The 18,923-nt window shown below is 36.4% G+C and overlaps 1 protein-coding gene across 1 annotated transcript; it reads right to left on the reverse strand.

Annotated features, from left to right (window-relative positions):
- Positions 1 to 3,153: 3,153 nt before the first annotated feature.
- Positions 3,154 to 18,451, reverse strand: vdac2 (voltage-dependent anion channel 2). The gene is made up of 9 exons (XM_039773323.1): positions 18,322 to 18,451; positions 11,460 to 11,531; positions 11,212 to 11,261; positions 9,653 to 9,805; positions 9,524 to 9,576; positions 9,008 to 9,235; positions 8,727 to 8,877; positions 8,493 to 8,550; positions 3,154 to 4,039 (listed from the first exon to the last, which is right to left on the reverse strand). The coding sequence occupies exons 2-9, from the start codon at positions 11,524 to 11,526 to the stop codon at positions 3,948 to 3,950; spliced, it is 852 nt and encodes a 283-aa protein (XP_039629257.1). The 5' UTR covers positions 11,527 to 11,531; positions 18,322 to 18,451; the 3' UTR covers positions 3,154 to 3,947.
- Between the last annotated feature and the right edge of the window lie 472 nt (positions 18,452 to 18,923).

An 18,923-nucleotide genomic window follows, 5' to 3' on the forward strand; every position in this document is an offset into this window, starting at 1 on the left:
GACATTTAAGCACATGTATGACATGTAATGTGTTTGGAGGTAGTTAGAATAATTGGGTTCCATGGGATATTTTTGGTTACGAAAAGCATGTCACTAAAGAAAACAGGACTGGTAACACTGGGATAGAGCACTATAAACATCAAACACACGAACGTGTACAGGAGAGCTTAAAAGGGCCAGAAAGTGTTCGATAGCTGCAGTAGTTTTTTTAATCTTTTATTACTTTATTTAAATCACTTAAATTTAATGAAAACAATTCAGAAGTTTAGTAATCCAAACCAAATTTTAAAAATGAAGTCAGGGCAATCCAAATCCTGTTGGATGTTGGACTTTTTAGGTTGAAGGAGTCAGTCCTGCTTAAAGATGCCAGCTGATCCAGCGCCTCAAGCTCAGGGCTTCTGAACTAGAGGAGTTGGCTGGCTTGCGTTGTAGTAAAGAATTGGCTGACCTGGCCCATGTGTCCTTTACAGAGATCGTGTTTACTCTTAAAGTGGCACAGGAGGAGACTCCAGACCAGACTGGCACAAGGCACAGCATGCACACCGTCCTGGTGTATCAACCCAAGAATTCTAAGTGTCAACCATTTTCAGGTCCTTGCAGTGCTGAGCGGGGTCTCTGACAAGTCTGAGGTGGTAGCTAAAAATTCACAACAGGCCACCTCAAAACCAGACCCCAGAAAGACAGAGAAATAGTGATAGTTGGGAACTCAGTCACTGGTGGGTTGAAGAGCGGGTTGGCTCCAGAGACACGGTGTGTTGCCTTCTGGGTGCACAGGTGGGAAAGCTTTATGTATTCCATACTTCTTTAGTTATACACAGATATCCTTTGTAGCCAATGTGGTATATGCCCTGTTGTTAGAGTATGAGAAAGGCATTATATAAAATAAAATGATTATCTTAATCTGCTGTATGTGGCACCAAGACATTAGCAGCAGATCCTTCAAGTCCTGTAAGTTGAGAGGTCAGGCCTCCATGGATTGCACTTGTTTTTCCAGCAAATCCCACTGATGCTCAATCAGATTGAGATCTGGAGAATTTAGAGGCCAAAACAACACCTTAAACTCTTTGTTGTGCTCCTCAAACCATTCCTGAACAATTTGCAGTGTGGCAGGTTGTACTATACTGCTGAAAGGGGCCACTGCCATCAGCAAACACTGTTGCAATGAAGGGGTGTATGACGTGGTCTGCAACAATCTTTAGGTAGGTGGGATGTGTCAAAGTAACATCCACATGAATTGCCAGGACACGTTTTCCCAGCAGAACATTGCCCAGAGCATCACAGTCCCCACCAGCTTACCTTGTTCCCATAATGCATCATGCTGCTCTTCTCCAGGTAAATAACACATTCACATTCAGTCATTCATATTACAGTATCTGAAAGAAAATGTGATTAATCAGAAGACCACCCTTCTTTCATTGCTACACAGGCCAGTTTTGCCACTCATGCCCATTGTACAGGTATGTGCTTTTGATGGTGGGCAGAGAGGTCTGCATCTATGCAGCACAACATGAAGTTTTTCAGCAGTCTGTGTAGAGTACCTCTTCTGTGGGATTGGACCAGCTTTTGCTCCAAAAAAAGAATAGAGACTTGTGTGCACCAGACCCGGTCACCGATTCCCCAGTTTCCTTTCTTAGAATACTTTTGGTAGGTACTAACCACTGCATGCGGAGAACAGTCCACAAGACCTGCTGTTCTGTAGATGCTCTAACCCGGCCATCTAGCCATCACTGTCTGGCCCTACCAAAGTCACTCAGATGCTTATTCCTAGCCACTTGTCCCGTTTCCAACACATCACATTCAAGAATTCGAGAGCTCACAATATGGCTAATATATCCCACCCCTTAACTGGTGCCATTGTAATGACAGAATCAACGTTACTCACTTCACCTGTCAGTAGTTTTAATGCTATGGCTGTGCAGTGTGTAACTTTTGAATTGCAGCAATGCTCATATTTTTAAAGAATTTCTATTAAGAATATATTTATGAACACACACTATCATTGCACCTGAACAGGACTGTCAGTGTCCCAACAGCTGGGGATCAGAACCCAATGGCCATTTTTGACAAAACAAAATAGTCTCCCTCTGTCCCAGCCACTGTCCATTTTGTTAATATTCCTAGACTGCCCTGTCCTAGGCAGACCAAAACTACTCCATCTATGGGAATGAGGCTTCTTTAGAGTACGGCCGAGCTTATTTTTGTGATTATTAATTTAATGTAAACTCTTTCAGATTACCACTTTAAATTTAAGCTACTGTCTTGCCTTGATCTAATTTACTAAACAGTCGTATGGAATGTTCTTTGGAGTTATGTGCAGAGTGAATAACTGGAAGTGAAAAAACGTGTAAGGTTGTGAAAACTTTCATACTCCAAAAGTTTGGGTAGTTTATAGATGTGGGGGGAAAAATAAAAAAAAAAAAAGTACACAGCTACCCAGCCACATTCCTGTAATGGTACTGCAATCCTTTAGTGATAAATTCAAATTTAATCTGTAACAACAGCTGCTTACCTAAATTTTGACAGATGCGGAATGATACGAAACATTTAGCTTTCACATGCTTATGGTTTTCTTTCCAAGAATGCTCTTTCACAATACCTTGCTACAAATCAACAAATGGCAATAGTTATGAAAAGAACATTGGCTACTGAAATTAAAACAGGAAAAAAAGATCTCAACAAGCTAAAACTCATTACTAAAAATATTTCCCAAAGCCAATTTTACTTTCTACACAAGTCACAGGACTATGACGTCACAGTACATGGCGTGGGCTTCCCAAATGGTCCGAGGACATTATGGTAACTGACTTAGAAGGGTGCCCAGACATTTGCAAATGCCAAAGTTTTATAAAAAGTATTTTCACTTCTAATAAATTATAACTGTATATTAACATTTTCACAAAAATGCCACTATTTTAGTTTGTTGTCAAAGCTGCAATTATTTGTCTTCAGATGTCAATAGAGGTACTTTGACTGGGGGTGTCCAAACTTTTACACGGGACTGGAACTCCAAAGTAAGGAAATTGAAGACCCCTTTCATTATAATGCTATGAAAAACTTGAGTAAGAAGTGCATAAACCCAGACTTCCCATGGAATGACATGGCTACATTGCTTTAAAAGGCAAAATTGCAAGTGCAATTTAATAAAGCATAACGTTTCACTTTCAAAAACTTTATTTTCGGTTACTTTGGAATTATCCAGGAGTATCAGCTTAACATTTTGAGCAATGACTAAGTTTCAGAAAAAAATGTCACTCAAACTCAGCATGGAATCCATGGCAATTTTGGCATAACAGAATTGGGCTTTCCATCTTGAACAAAGCAATTCCGATTCTACAACAGTAAAGCTCGGTTTCAGACAGACTGCAACTTCACAGATTAATTTTTTGTAACTGTGCAGTCTAATTTTGTAATTCTATTTTCATGAAGCCCTGATAGCTGGCACAGGAGAATTCAAATTTAACAACAGCTAAAACAAAATTACATATAGCAATCTACTAAGTTAAAAAAGGTTTTGTTTTCCACTTGGTTCAATGCTTATGAATACTAAAAAAATAAATATTCATCCATCCATTCACCTTCTGAGCCCACTTTTTCTATGCTGCAGAAAACTGAAATAACCCCCTCAACACATGCACTCACTGGACATACTAGTCAATAAAAACAAAACATGCACTCAAAGTTACCATGAGATAAAGGTGTATTTCAATACAATGACAGCTGTAAAATACACAAAAATGGATAAATAGCGGAGCTACTACAGGCATCAAAACTAGAAACCATTATACCAGAACCAGCTACCAGGCAAAGTCTAAAGTGTTAAAAAGGAGCAGATTTTCCTGTTGCAATCCATAATCCCTTTCCAAAATCCCCCTGCTGGTCATGTTGGTAAAACAATTAAGGCCAAGTTCTTCTGATACTCCATTGTTCTGAACAGTTAGTGAGGCCTCTTAAGCTTCCAGCTCAAGACCCAAGCCGAGTTTGTGCCCACCAGCATTGATGCTCTTGCCATCTACCAGGGCTGACAGAGTAAGTTTTACACCTGTTAAATAAAGACACGTCACATGAGTACCGACAAAGCAAATGTCTATGGTTTGCAGCAACTGTAATAGAAAACATACCCTGCAGTTTAAGTTATTGGTTTAGGTATGCTGGCTCCAAGTAACCTCTTTAAGGACAAATGTTTAACAAATTAAAAAGCACCTTAAGAAAGATCAAACATTTAAACCAAAAATGAAACTGTTACAATAAAAGAAAAATTGCAAAATCAAGATTTTTGGATATCTAAAAATACTATATTCATTAGTCTGTGGTAGTGTTTTAATGAAAAAAAAAAATCTGCACAGAACCATGATCTTTGCTAATTAGCTAAAAAGGTAAAGAACAAGATAACAGTAAAACAACAAAGCATGACAAAAAATAAACAGCCTTTATGTGTCAGCAAGTGCTTCTTCTATATTCTGTTGCAGCCTTCTTTTTTATGAAGCGAGAGGGAAATGGCACCCACTGACAACAGCATTGATCCCACAGTGGTATACATTTGTGCTGCCATGCACAACTTTTTAAATGTCACCACACATTTTCCAGCAGAGCACCAAGAAACAGTCCCCCACAACTTTTGAAAAAGGGTCAGCACAATATTTAACTTTTAAAGTGGAAAACAAATCAAAATGACACAGGAAAAAACATTCATGCACAGGTAGCAGTTATTCGCTTTTAAGATAACTTTGGTTTGTGAAACACTGCAAAGAAAAGCTCAACGACCAATTATAATCAACAAATGCGGATTTTAAGAAAGCCTTAACACCCAATATGATCTTAAGTTGCTGAACCAGAGAAGAGCCCCAAATCAGGTCCCCAATAAAGTTAAAAGAATTGGTTAATAATTACAATATTTCTGAAAACTCATGCTATTTACAGTAATGCATTAAGTGTTACTAGTTTGAAGATAGGACTGCAGAAAAAGCTGCTCTCTCTACATACTGGAATGTTATGAGTGTTATATAACATGAATTGGGAGCTACTTAGATTGTAATATGGACATCAACTTGGTCATGTGTGGAGGGAGGAGACATGAGTTGAAGTTGTCCCCATTTTACAATTATTAAAATTCAATTTCAAAATTTACGTCTTTAATATTTCATAAGTATATATTGTAGTTCCCCCTTCTCCTTCCACTACTCCAGGTAAAAGATGACTTTAAACCATCAGGTACATTTGCTGTCTGTTCCCTAGGTTTATGCTACGAGTGCTCTAATACAGTTCCCAGGCCTAAAGCTAAATGAATTTATGTTGCTAGGATACATACAATGTGATCATTTAAAAACATGGATGACCGGGGGTCAGTTTTTAGGAGGAGTGCTGTTAACTGCGGTTTTCACTGTTCCCTCCATCTTTGTCAAATGGCTTATTGTTTCAGACCGATTTCTGATAAGGCTTCAGTTAGCTACATACACACAGTTGCTTGTAACATGAAAATCCAATATTTTAAAAATTATACATTGATAACTTGAATGACAAAATCTCACAATCTAATGTGGGAACACTTGAACTGAATGGGATGAACTATATTTAAACAAGGCACTATAGTTAAAATTATATTGGTACACTTATTTTTGAAAGTCTTTATATAAAAAAATAAAAGTTTCCTCTGTTTAATTCTTTTTGCTTTAGTACAGTTGTGTCTGAAGAGAGATTAAAAACGGACTGGCCATGTTCCTTTTCAATACAGAGCTTGTACTAAATTTGGATTATGAGGATTTAATAAGAGTTTGCATCAATGAAAATTGGGAAAATTAGGAAAACCATTTTCAAAATAATCAGCTTTCATACGCATAATAGATCTTATACAGGTAGGTTGTATAAATGATAGATGGTCTAATAACTAATTTCATGCTAACAGAACTTAACTAATGTGGTTCAAGGCCAAAAAACAAGTTGCTTTTCTTGATACTATTTCTGTTGTAGTAGTGCCAGAATCTAAAAATAAAATTCTCATTTTTATGTACTTAATTTTTTGGGGGCTTTTTTTTCCTACATACAGTCCCCTCTGAAAGTATTGGAATAACAAGGCCAGTTAAAATTGTTTTTGCTATGAACTGTAAGATGAAAAATAGATTGTTAAACAACATAGGCAGAATTTAAAATCATGAAAAATACACACATTTCTGACCTGCAGTCATTTTAGCAAGTCCAGAATGTGTCTCTACATTTAGGCTCCAATGTAAATAGTGTTTTAGTTTGAAGCCATTTAAAATCAAGCTAGTATGATTTTTAATAAGTCTGCTGTATGCAGTAAGCAATTTAAAAAGGTACATAGCTAAACTGCCTGTGCAATTCTCTTTACTGTAAGTTGTTTGTTCAGCTAGAACGAAAGAACCAATTGTTTGTGCCTAAGCAGTTTAAATAAACATGCCATTTTAATAAATGTATTTTAAGTGTGCTCTGCAGTGCATAAAACAGATTATATATGAACTGATAAATATGTTGTACAATAGTAAGCGATGTTCACAAGGTCAGTTAACTCAAAGTTGTAGCTCATGCTAACCCAGTCCTTACAGGGAACATTATTTTACAAAAACTCAAATTAAACACAGGACTATACAGCATTTTCAAAAAAAAAAACATGCTCTACTTAACTCTATAATATACAAATATGACAACTACTTCTTTACAGAACATTTTTAACATTTTAAAATGGCGATTGTTTACAAGAACATGTCCTCCTTTCTAAAGTCTACTGAAACTGAACTGGTATCATATACTGTTCATTTACCCTTAAACTAAGGAAAGCAAGACAAAAACAGTTCACTACTCCTCTTCCCCTTATTGCCTAACATGTTAATACAAACAGTTAATTGAAATGTCTGTTATCATCATCATGCTCATCTACAACTGAGGAGGCCTGAGCCTATACCGGTAGATTTTGGATAGAAGGCAAGACCCAATCTTGGACAAAACACCAGACTATCGCCAGGGTTCAATGAAATAGGCACCTATTAAAAAAGTCTAGTCTGTAATTGTAGACAGACAAAAATACAGAACACATTGATAAGTTCCTAACTTAGCAAGTAGAAAAAATAAATAAATAAAAATAAGAGTGGTGGGGCAAGGAGGCAAAAGAATGAAAGGAGTAAACAGGCCGAACAGCATTTAAAAATAGTTGAAGAGCCACCTGTCATATTCAGTCTTACTACAGCAGAAGAAAAAAAAATCTGTGCTCAGTGCATTTTAAAGCACAAAAAATTCAAGCTTGAAAATTAGACAAGGAGTTTATGTAAATCTGCAAAAACTGAAACAGGAAAATGACACTGCCCAAATGTCTACAGTATAATAAATAACCAAATAATGTAGACAATGAACATATTTCAAGTGTTCAATGTATTTCAATTACTACAGCCAATGAGAGTATTTCTAATGCCTCCTTTTGCTAGGACAAAATGAGTATTTAATTATTGAAATAACTGGCTACTAAAATAGACAAGTGATAGGACAATAATCACACATTAAACACTAAAACACACTGCTGTAATATCAAGAACAATCAAATCAATTACATAAAATAACTGCAAACTAAGAAAAATTTGGACCCTTAAGAAAGTGAAGGCCACTGCCTAATGTTTCTATATTTTTTATTACTCTTTTCTAGAGGTATTTTCTACTAAAGATGAGTAGGTTTTTGTTTACACAGGGGAGAAAAAAAAAAAAAAAAGTCAAAAACAAAGTCAGTAAGTGTCTAAGCTAATCCGAGTGGTGGGTATAACCCCAAAATACATGTGGCGATATGCATTTTTTGGTTGCATACATGGTCTGCTGTTAACATTAAACTTGTTGCTGCATCAATTGGAAAACACAAATAGCTTTCTAGTACATTCAATCTGCGTCATTTTAACTACAAAAAAGAAAGAAAAAAAAAAAAGCTAACTGGTAACTGCTTAACACAACTGGTCCACTCTGTTCACTGGTAATGGAGAGTACTACTGCCTGATCGATTAAGTGCATCCAAAACAAAAATCCATACTGATGCCTATTAACATGGATGCTGACGATTTATTAAAATGGCATAAAGGGTAGTGAATATTTTTTTGGATCTAAAAAATAGTCACTTCTGAAATCTGGCATGTTCTCAGAAAACTAAGCCATGTACAGTACACTTAAACAAATAGAGAGATACTGGGTCTGTGGTCCAGTAGACTTGCCTGAGCACTTGAAAGATGGTTTATAGGTTGAATCTGTAACTACTTCCATAACAATAGACATCTGACCTCTCAGAAAGATCACACATTAGTCTTTTTACAAATATTCTTCACTACTGGAGTACAGATAGGCGAAGTGAATTTTTCTGGTTCACCCAGAGAAACAGAAGCTGGAGTTGTATCAGCATCCTTGTGGTTCAAAGACCAGTGCCTTACTGACAATACACTTATTTCAATAACAATGCTATACATTGTATGGCAAAAATATTAAAATAATCAGAATTACAAACTTAAACATACCTGGCCTCAATGTCTGAGTATACCCTACTCCAATCAGACTGGAATTGTTTACTTTAGCCTAAGAGGGAGAAAAAAATAAATAAAAAGAAAATCTTAAAAAATGTCAAGTCAAATTAATCCAAATGTATTAAAATCACAAACCCATCCAACCAAACAACAAAATTAATACAGAAAAGGCACTATTACTAATTAGCTTTTAACTCTACGTAACCCATATAAATGCCATCTACTTACAGATATTGAAGCAGTTGAATCCAACTTATACTTGGCTGCTATGCCAAAACGTGTGCTGTTACTTCCTGCAGTCCAGGCCAAATTAACAGCAGTTTCAAGTTTATCGCTGACTTTTTGGTAGATAGAGCCTCCAAATTCAGAGCCATCATTACTGAAAAAGTTAGAAGTATAAATTACATATTTTACCTGAAACCAAAATTTCACAAATGATTGCACAAAGGATTTTAAAAAACATACATCAACTTGCATAACAGGCTGCAAATACTATAAAAAAAACTTACACATTAGTATGTAATTGAAAATCTCCAGTTTTGTAGCCAACCGCAAAATTGTTTTGGGTCATTTTGGATTTAGCAGTGTCAAATGTCATTTGGTATCCTGCAAGCCAACCTTCATAGCCAACAACAGCAGCACCATGAATTGCAGGGCCAGCAAAATCAAAGTCAACATCACAGCCCAGGTTGACATATTCCCGTTTGTATGCAGTTTTAACTTTTCCACTCTTCTTGCTGTATGGGAAAAAATTAGTTTATAATTAATAAAAATTCAATCCACTGATTAAGTTAACATTATTTTACAACATCCTATCTTATCTCTGTGCTAACAAGATACAGCTATTTCAGCTCCAATTAACCTTTCTGCCAAGATGTTATTTTTAAAGCTGGTGCTAAGCAAGGTGCTACACTAGATGTACCTGTGACCAGGGTCCGACCACTAATCCTTATTCTAAAATGATCAAAAACACATTCTGTTCTATGGGAGTTTGGGGGTAGGTTACAGCAGGTCAAGGCACTTACCCAGTATTTGGTGAGAAAGTAGTGTCAAAGGTCAGCTTCAAGCCTTTTGCAATCTGTAAAGTAAAATACAAGTTAAAATAGGGAAGAAAACTGAAATTGGTTTGAAAGTCTGCCTATGTAAATAAATACCTGATCTTCTATTGTGATTTCTGTTCCAAGTGTGTTATCTGTGTTCCACTTCTCTGTGAAGGTCAAACCATATTCAGCCCATTTATACTTTGTTTCCAAACTTCCAATAACTTTGTTAGTGTCAGTGTTGGATGAGCCTGATGTAGTAAATTCCTGTTAAAAAAAAAAAAGGTAAATACATAACTAATTAAAAAAAATTTAAAAAGTTTAATATTAAAAGACCAAATTGAACATTAACTGCCCAGTGAAACAAACACTTAGGGAGAAAAAAAAAAAAAAAAGTGCTATACAAATAAATGCTGTTTATTGTAAACATCTCCAACAGTGACAACAAACAGGGTGTAAACGTATAAATTTGAGGAAAGTATGATACAGTAGATTTCTTCAGTATCTAAAATTGATCAAATTATCCAGAGAAAGCACAGAAAGTATGGATTCGCAGAATGGGTGCATTTCGAAATTCTGCTCAGTTTTTTTCGGAATGCACTCTATTCACTGATTTCATGCAAGTCTTCATACTGTTCCAACCTTTACTAAGAATGCTTTAAATGTAGTTCGATTACATAATTTAAGACAGTTGATTATACTTGATAGAATCCTTGCAAACTGGTTTAGCAGAGCAAACCCCAAGGAATTCAGATCAGAGGTCTTTCCGAAAGGTTAATATTACCCACATATCTCCTTCTAAGAGGAGACCGTTTTAGAATGTGTTCTTTACAATAAACAGTGCTAATGAGAAATCCAAGTTAAAGACATCCAACCATATTAAAGTTTACTCTCTGCATACTTAAGATTTGCACAAAAATCAAGATTTAAGGGGAAAAAACTGAGTTTATTCAAGTTTTAAAATGTGAACTTTAGTGCTCGGATTACTTTATCCATTAAACGGCACATTAACATAAATGATATTTTAAAAATGTGCAAAAGTGGCCCTGAATCATACAAATTCTTTTTTTTTCTCCCCCAGATGACCTCCACTGTGAAAAAGCAATGTAATAAAGTTTAAGTAATGAATGATTTAATTCCATGGGTGTTTCCTTGTCTAAATATAGCAGAACTACAATGAAAGCAATTGTATTAGGCAAGCTGAAACTTACCAACTTACACTTATATTTTTGAATATTAATGCAGCTTGACACTGATAAAATGTAGTGGGAAACTACATCCTAGGGGAGAAATACTGGATTTTCAAATTTCATTTATTTTTTAAATTTACACACATTATATACAATGTACTGTATCATTAATCACTGCTACATCCAGCAATGTTTATCAAACCAAGTTATGACCCGACCCCAACAAGTAGCATCCCAAGGTAACTATACTTATATTTCCCAAGCGATGCAAAAGTTCTGCTAATATGATACACCACAGAAAAAACTAATAGCTAATACTCAGAACATTAAGCATCGTACATATGGCTAAGAATAAGGAAACCAAATGAAAAGTATTCAAGTTTAAAGGATTACCAATGCTTGACAACATGTATTAATTTTATTTAAACATGCTTTAGAAGAAACTGGTGGAGGGGAAAAAATCTATTATCCAAAATAACTTACAACTCCACTTGCTGACTTTGTCTTTACTTCAAGCTTTACCAGCCCAAAACCTTAAAACAAAATAAAAAAAAAATAAGTTACAATACAGTCCTGTGAATTCTGTTCCTGTATATTTTGTAAAGTTTCTTGAGGGTATGTTGCGTGAAAGGAGCAATATAAAAGATTAATAAAACAATTTTTAGTTCTTTCAAAATTAGCATGGTAATCATATAACTGTCACGTAAAAAAAAAAAAAAAATTTAGGTTACCATATCCTTTGTTGAAGATATCTCTGGCAGATTTGCCCAGGTCACTATATGATGGAGGTACAGCCATTTTGCCTGTAATAAATAAATAAATAAAGCTTGCCACATTAATGATGTAAAATAACATGCTTGCCTTTCAATACTTAAATGTAACTTAAAACTTAAATGTTTTTTTTAAAATGATATACCACTAATTTTGTTAAGTGTCAAAAAGACGGGAATTACTGAAATTTCATTTTATTCAGTCAACCTTATATTAACATTAGACTGGATACATGACGTTTATGTCAAACTGAAAACAGTACAAGTTTTAATTTTGAAATGGGAGAAGAGCATGAGAACAATTATATGACGTGATATAAAAATATCCATGAGTAATGTGTTCATGTATGATACTTAGAGAGACAATAATGAGAGGTTCAAATGGGAGAGACTTCCTGTGTGGGAGCATACTTGCACACTAAACAGACAACAGCCACCTACTTCTGGGACTCATTAAGACTGTACTGGAATTGCACCAAGGTCACTGCTCAACTTAGGCGCCTCAATAGCCAAATTGTAACATTATTAAAAGCTACTGTACTATACTAGTTCATCTTTTAACGATTTTCAGACCATCTTCAGGGTGTCACATTTTGGGCAATTAACTTGTACTTAGAAAGGTAAAAATGTTGGCCAAATATATATCAAGAAAAGAATGATAAATACCTTCTTCAGAGCACAATTTATAGGTTAAAATAAAGATTTACACTGAACACATTTCTCTGATTTAGCACTGAGTAACTTACTCGAAGTAAACAAAATAAACTCTCATACAAATTATTAACAATAAAAGCACATGCATTAAAATGCCACATTTTCATTTTCCAGCCAGCTGTTGGGGGATAAGAATGGACCATGCTTTTAAAAACTACATTAATATGTTCCAAAATACCTTAATACAAACAACAAAAATAGTTTACCTTCATCTGACCAACCAAAGCAGTAGAAGTAAAACAAAACCTGTGTTTGCTTAGCTTTTTACTAGCTGTCTTGCACTGTACAACAGTCCATTTTAAATGGCCCTTTTCATTGATCTCTTTGCCAGGTGAGGGGTGAATGTAGGTTTTTGGAATTGCTTACTCATCTATCCAAGCAAGGTGTTTTATTATAATGTTCTAATAAATGTTAAACAAAGAATAAAACAGCATTTGTAGTAGTACCATTGCTTCTATGATGGTCCAAGAAAAGATACCGAAAATACCTATCCATCCATCCATCCATTTCATATTCATATCCAGTTCACAGTCATGGAGAGCACGTGCTTACCCCAATAGCATCAGCCAAAAACCAGGAACTAACCCTGGCTGGAATGACACTTCACCACAGTACACGTGAAAACCTAACCAACGTAGAGTTGCTAACTCACTGAACAGAAAGATAATACATTTTATGAAAATTCTTTCAGCTGTTTTGCACGGTGTCATATTCTTCCACAACCATAAAATTACTGGGTTGCCCATGGATGAGCAAGATGACCATCTGGCATAGGGCTGATGGATCCTGGGTACTGGATTTTTTTTTTCCTTTTCCCTTTTCTGCTGGCAGTAGGTTTTCACTAAAATTATAAATACTTTTTGATTAATATTTGGGTACAGAAGAAAACAGTTTACTTTCTAAAAAGTCTTTCTGCATACAGCTTTGTATATACTAGATGCTGTCTCTGCTCTGTATTTAAATATACAATATCCGTAAATGGCCTTATGATGAGTTGGCACCCAGTATGTTAAAGTAAAAAAAAACACAAGCTAAAGACGGGACTACAAAACCAGGTGTGAGCTTACATGTTAACTATAAGGTCCAAATTGTAAATCAGTTTATTTAGAAGGTTGACACTGGAATTTAAACTTTCTACCTCAGGAATGCCAAATGTGTCAGTTGAGCATATTGGTCACTGCCCTGCCCATCTCAGAGGCCATACAGAATCTCGGCCAACAAGTTTTTCTTCTTTATATGATTCACATCTCCCACTAACAAGGAGAGCTCAGACAGTGGAACTGCATCTTGTAGACTATCAATGGGATTCTACTCTCCAACAGGCAGTTTGAACTTGTGCCAAGATTCATTCTGTACCCAATGCTGTGTGTGGTGCAGCTAAATCTAACATTTTCAGTACATTCCTGTCACAATGGTATGTGCTCAACAGTAATTCAGAATTGCAGTACTACTGTGGTTATTGGTTCTTGTAAGTTTTAAACAACGTATATAAAGTGGTTTCATTTCTGTCATCATAATTGTTTGTAGTCATTCTACTTATACAGTGGATTTGCTTCCTACACTGTGTACTACAGGTTTAATTTTAAGTGGATAAATTTGCCATTTTTGCCCATTGATGTATTCTGAATAACCCAGAATGACAAAGTGAAAACATGTTTTCAGAAAGGTTTTCAAATCTATTAAAAACTGAAACCTCCCATTCGTATAAATATTAAGAACCTTCATAGAAGCCTGTTTGGCAGAAATTACATCTTTAAGTCTTCTTAGCAAGTCTCTATAAGCTTTGCTCGCACACACATGGATTTGGGCAGCTTATCCCAATCTTTCTGGCAGATCCTTTCAAGCTCTTTTAGATTGGAATGGAAGTGTCTGTAAACTGACATCTCCAGGTCTTTCCCCAGATGTTTAATGGAGTACAAGTCTAGGCTTTGGCTGGGCCACTCAATTACAGTTAACGCATAGTCCCAAAACCACTCCAGTGTTTTTTTCCTGTATGTGTGTCTTGCAGGAAGATGAACTACTGCCCCAATTTGGGGGTGCATGCACCCTGGAGCAGGTTTTCTTCAAGGGCATCTCTGTATTTGGTTACACTCATCCTTCCCTCAAGTCTGACCAGTCTCCCTACCCCTGGCCACTGAACAGCACTCCTACGGCATGATGGTGCACTACCATGCTTCACCATAGGGATGGTATTAGGCAGATGACCAGTGTCTGGTCTCTCATTTCCTCAGAGTCCTTGAAATGCTGTCTGGCAAACTTTCAAGGGTGGCTTAAGCCTAGCCATTTCACCATGAATGCCTCATTAATGGAGTCATCCAGCTGGTTCTAAATTTCATCCATTTCACAACTGTTGAGGTCAGGGTGCTCCAGGGAATACTCTAAACTTGAGAAATTATTTAATGCCCAAAATTTGATTACAAAGGTCTACAGAGAGTTCCTTGAACTTCATGGCTTGGTAATGGCTCCAACTAGTAGTGCTAATTGTGGAATCTTATATACACAGGTATGTACCTTTCTAAACTACGCCCAATGAATTCAGTTTGCCGCAGGAGGACTCTAATCAAATTCTAGACTTGGTGAGAACTAAAGCAAACACTATGCACCTGACCACAACCGAGTGCCACACAAAATGGTTTGCAAACTAACAAATGAGGCAGTTCAGTTTTTGATTTTTAATAAATCTGCAAACCTTTAAGAAAACATGTTTTTAGTTTGTCATTTTGCTACGAACTGTAGACTGATGGGCAAAAATTACAAAGGTATCCATTTAAAATTAAATCTACAATACAATAAAGTGTGCAGAAAGTGTAGGGGTCTAAATACTTTCTGAATGTACTGTGTGCATGTATAATGTAGATTTTTCACTTATGTGTTTGTATACAACTCTCCAGCAGTTACAGAAGTTTCTTAAACTAAGCGTAAAGGGACACATCTGTGATGGCCCAAAGTTTGACCACATGATTGTGTTGTAAAGTTTATCCAGGTGTGAAACCTGTGTCGAACGATATGCCACCCACTATTTAACGTACTATTTATGAAGGCAGTATGTTGAACACCACCACTGATGCCTCATAGGCAGCCTTCATTTCTATGGAATGAAAATGTAGTTATTCACAACCTCCTTTCTCACAACCCTTTAAACAATCAAAGTGAGAAGACTGACAGGAAAGACAAACATGATAAAGGAGGAAAAGACATATAAGCTTGTGAGGTGAACAGACCATTAGACAAGATTTAAATGTGGAAAAACAAACAACCAACAGTAGTGGGACAAGGATGTAACGATTTTCATATAGTGATGTGGCAGCGCTATATGCTAAATGTAATTTCAGTGGCAATAAATGCTTGGTGCCTCACTGCATTATTTGTTATTATGGCATACAGTGAATCAGTCGGTTACAGAAGTGCAAAGATTTTGCATTTAGTTGAATGAGCCTCAACAAGGAAGCAATTCCTTCTTGTCACACTATTTTAAAAGTGGTTCAATAAATGTCTATCAACTGTACTGTAAAAGACGTGTTTGCCAGAACTTTAAGAACACCAGAAAATATGAAATAGCTGAGACAAGCAGTAAACATTCAGCACAGTCTGTCAGTTCAGTTGAACATTTCAAATTGGACTATATGCAGAATTATTCAGAAAGATGTATCTCATCAACCACACAAAACACAAGTTATGCACACATGCATTCTTTAGGAAAAATGTAGTTTTTTCTTAACTCTGTTAAATGAATTCTTAAATGGAATCTGGGGTATGTTAAACTATTTGAGACCTTCTTTAAAAAAATATATATTGTTAACCAGGGTGTTTCCCCCTTGCTTGCCATTTTATTTATTTTTTCAGTTTAATTTAAAAAATGGAATAAGAATCTGAAAAAAATCTAACAACATCACATTAAAGTGTGATAAATTCTGAAAAGAATGATACCAAACATGTATGGTTTAAAATAAGCCCAATTAAAGGCATGACAAACATCGCATAAAATTGTTGCACTTTTAAGCTTAGAATTTTAAATATCGTATATTTCATTCTTTAATTGGTGCCATAAGTGACTTAAAATGACCTTTTATAATATCATTTCAAAAATCCTCATATCCTCATGCAATGCCCCAAGAAATTTTCTCAGTTTTACTAAATTTTACAAGAAGCATTTCCACTGATGGCGATATACCTCAGGAGTCTATTCCAGTTTTGAATGACAATTGTTTTTGGTTCAACCCCCAGGTGCTGCCTCTGTGGAGTTTCCCCGTTTCTCCCATGTGCATGTGGGCTTCCTCTGGGTGGTCCAGGTTCAAAGACATACAGGTGAACTGAATGGGCATTAATAAATTGGCCTAGTGTATTTGTCTGTATTGGCACCCTGTGTTTGCAGGGATATCTCCCGAAACCACTTATTGTTAACAGCTTACTTCTAGAACCACAAACCAATGCAGAACTGCAAGTCCAAATTTAAGGGTATTCCAATAAAGAAGTGTCATAAGCATCCGGCTTTGCATTTTTTATTTTACATCCTGCCTCGGTATGCTGCCTGGATAGCCTACAGTGTTTACCGCCTTTCATCTGGAATCGAGTTTAAATCAATCTGCCAACTGGTTTGCAAATTATTTTTTTAACAATCTGTACAGCACTTTAAGCTTACTCATGGGTAGCACTAAATTCGCCTGAATGTGAATGAGTGCATGGACAGGTATCAGTATATGTTAATGACCAACACTCTTTCCCATAAAAAAGGAAATGCCTCCATTAACTTCCATTTTGTTTTTGACGCGGGTCATGAGTACACTTATTGAATTTATAAAATTTAACAAAATGATATCTAGACATATTCAGAGATTCCCATTTCCACAAAAAACTGTCAAATGAAATTTTTAACAACAGACTTCAGTACAGAAAAAAACAAAGACAAAAAAAAAAAACCACATTATATATAAATTGTAGGATTCAAGGTCACCATAGGTATCAAATATTTGCAAAGTAGTAACTCCAGTAAAACTCAACTACCACCAATTCTGGCAATCTAGTTGTGCCCAAAAGTAACGCGAGCTCAATGGCGTCTAGTCCAGCCTTTGGAACAACCCAAATAAATTAATGAGACCAGCCTACTCACTTAATTCTTTTAAAGGAAAAAAAACCAAAAACAACTCATTCAATCAGGAAGGAACTGAAATTATCCGGACATTCTAACCCTTCTTTCAGGTCAATTCTTTTGACCAGATGAATTTACATCACAAGTTATGTTGTTTGTTCAGAATTTTGTATTTTTATTCCAGTGTGATTGTCTCTTATTGTAATTCAAAGCTATGTGTATCCTGTATCTTTATTTGGCGTTTTATGTGGATATTACTTATTTTCAACGTCGTATATATCCTATTCATTTTTAATTTCTGCGAAGCGATTGGAGAACTGGAAAGGCGCTATATAACGCATTATTACTTGTAACAATTTACATTAACTGTGGAAAAATAGGAATTGCTAACCTTGGCATCCCGGAGACGGCCATCTTGGACTCCGATGGAGTGAAAGTCCGTTACAAATATTCACCTGATCAAAGGCGTGCAACTAGAAACTAAAATACACATGGACGGAATTGTCCATACTACCGGAATTTAGTAACTTCTGACAAATTACTATGCAAGTGTAGCGCCGTATGTCTGCGTATTTAAATATATCTAAATAAAGCAGGCAGGATGTGAAAAAGAAACGCTCATTTAAAACCCATTAATGTCATCGTCACAAACGGTAACATACAAAGTGAAAGTAAACTACGAGGTTAGGCTAATCCATCACTCTTTTACCAAGGACAGTTCTCAACATCACCTTGTAGGGCTCGGCCAAGAAATACCAAAAGCGGTTACTTTTTTTCTCCTGTTTTGTTCTTCTGTGTCTAACATTGCATATTAAACTTTGTCGTCATGTCCGCGGATTCTTCTAACAGCTAAAGGCCCATCTATGGAAAGGCAAGCCGGTCGCACGTTTCCCCTGCCTGTAGACATGGCCTCCGCTACAAAACCGTCTAACACTTCTTATTCCCTCTGCATTACGTTGTACTTGGGCGACACTATTTCTGCGACACAACTTCACTCCAAACAAGCTTTAATTGCCTTCCTACCTATGTATTCGATGTCACAGGGTGCTCAAACCGACACTTTCTCGGCTTTCCCTTGGATGGTCACCACCTCAATGCGTCTCCCGGGCTGGAGGGCGAAGTGAAGGAGACACGACAGTTGCGATCACCCCGTCATAACCCGGGCGCGGAGGACCCGAGCAGGAGCTCCTCGCCGCGCCTGTCTTCGTATCTAACAGCATCACATAATAGAGTCACAGAGAAAACGATTTAAAAATTTCTACACCATCTTTCATATGTCACTGACGTGTTAAATTATTTACGTTCAGGCTCCAGGGAAGAAAATTTTGTAAATATATCTCCCTCATAGAAGGGATTCTAAAAGGGATCCTTCTTACCTCGGTTATGATTAGCTCACGCCTTTTTGGGAGAATACGGCACGCCGCAGTTGCCAACTCTTCGTTAAGATGCGCAGCTCTTGAAAATCATTGGTCGGCCAAAAAAGATCCATCCAATCACACTTTAAGGGTGTGCAGACTTAAGTTCAGGTTTAATACGGAAACGCTCGAGGGTGTGACGTGAGTGGGCAGTTTCCATGAATGGGTGGCGACGAGTTTTTTGTTCATTTAAAACTAATGGAATGTAAA

This window comes from Polypterus senegalus, chromosome 1, assembly GCF_016835505.1.
Source record: "Polypterus senegalus isolate Bchr_013 chromosome 1, ASM1683550v1, whole genome shotgun sequence".
NCBI lineage: Eukaryota > Metazoa > Chordata > Cladistia > Polypteriformes > Polypteridae > Polypterus > Polypterus senegalus.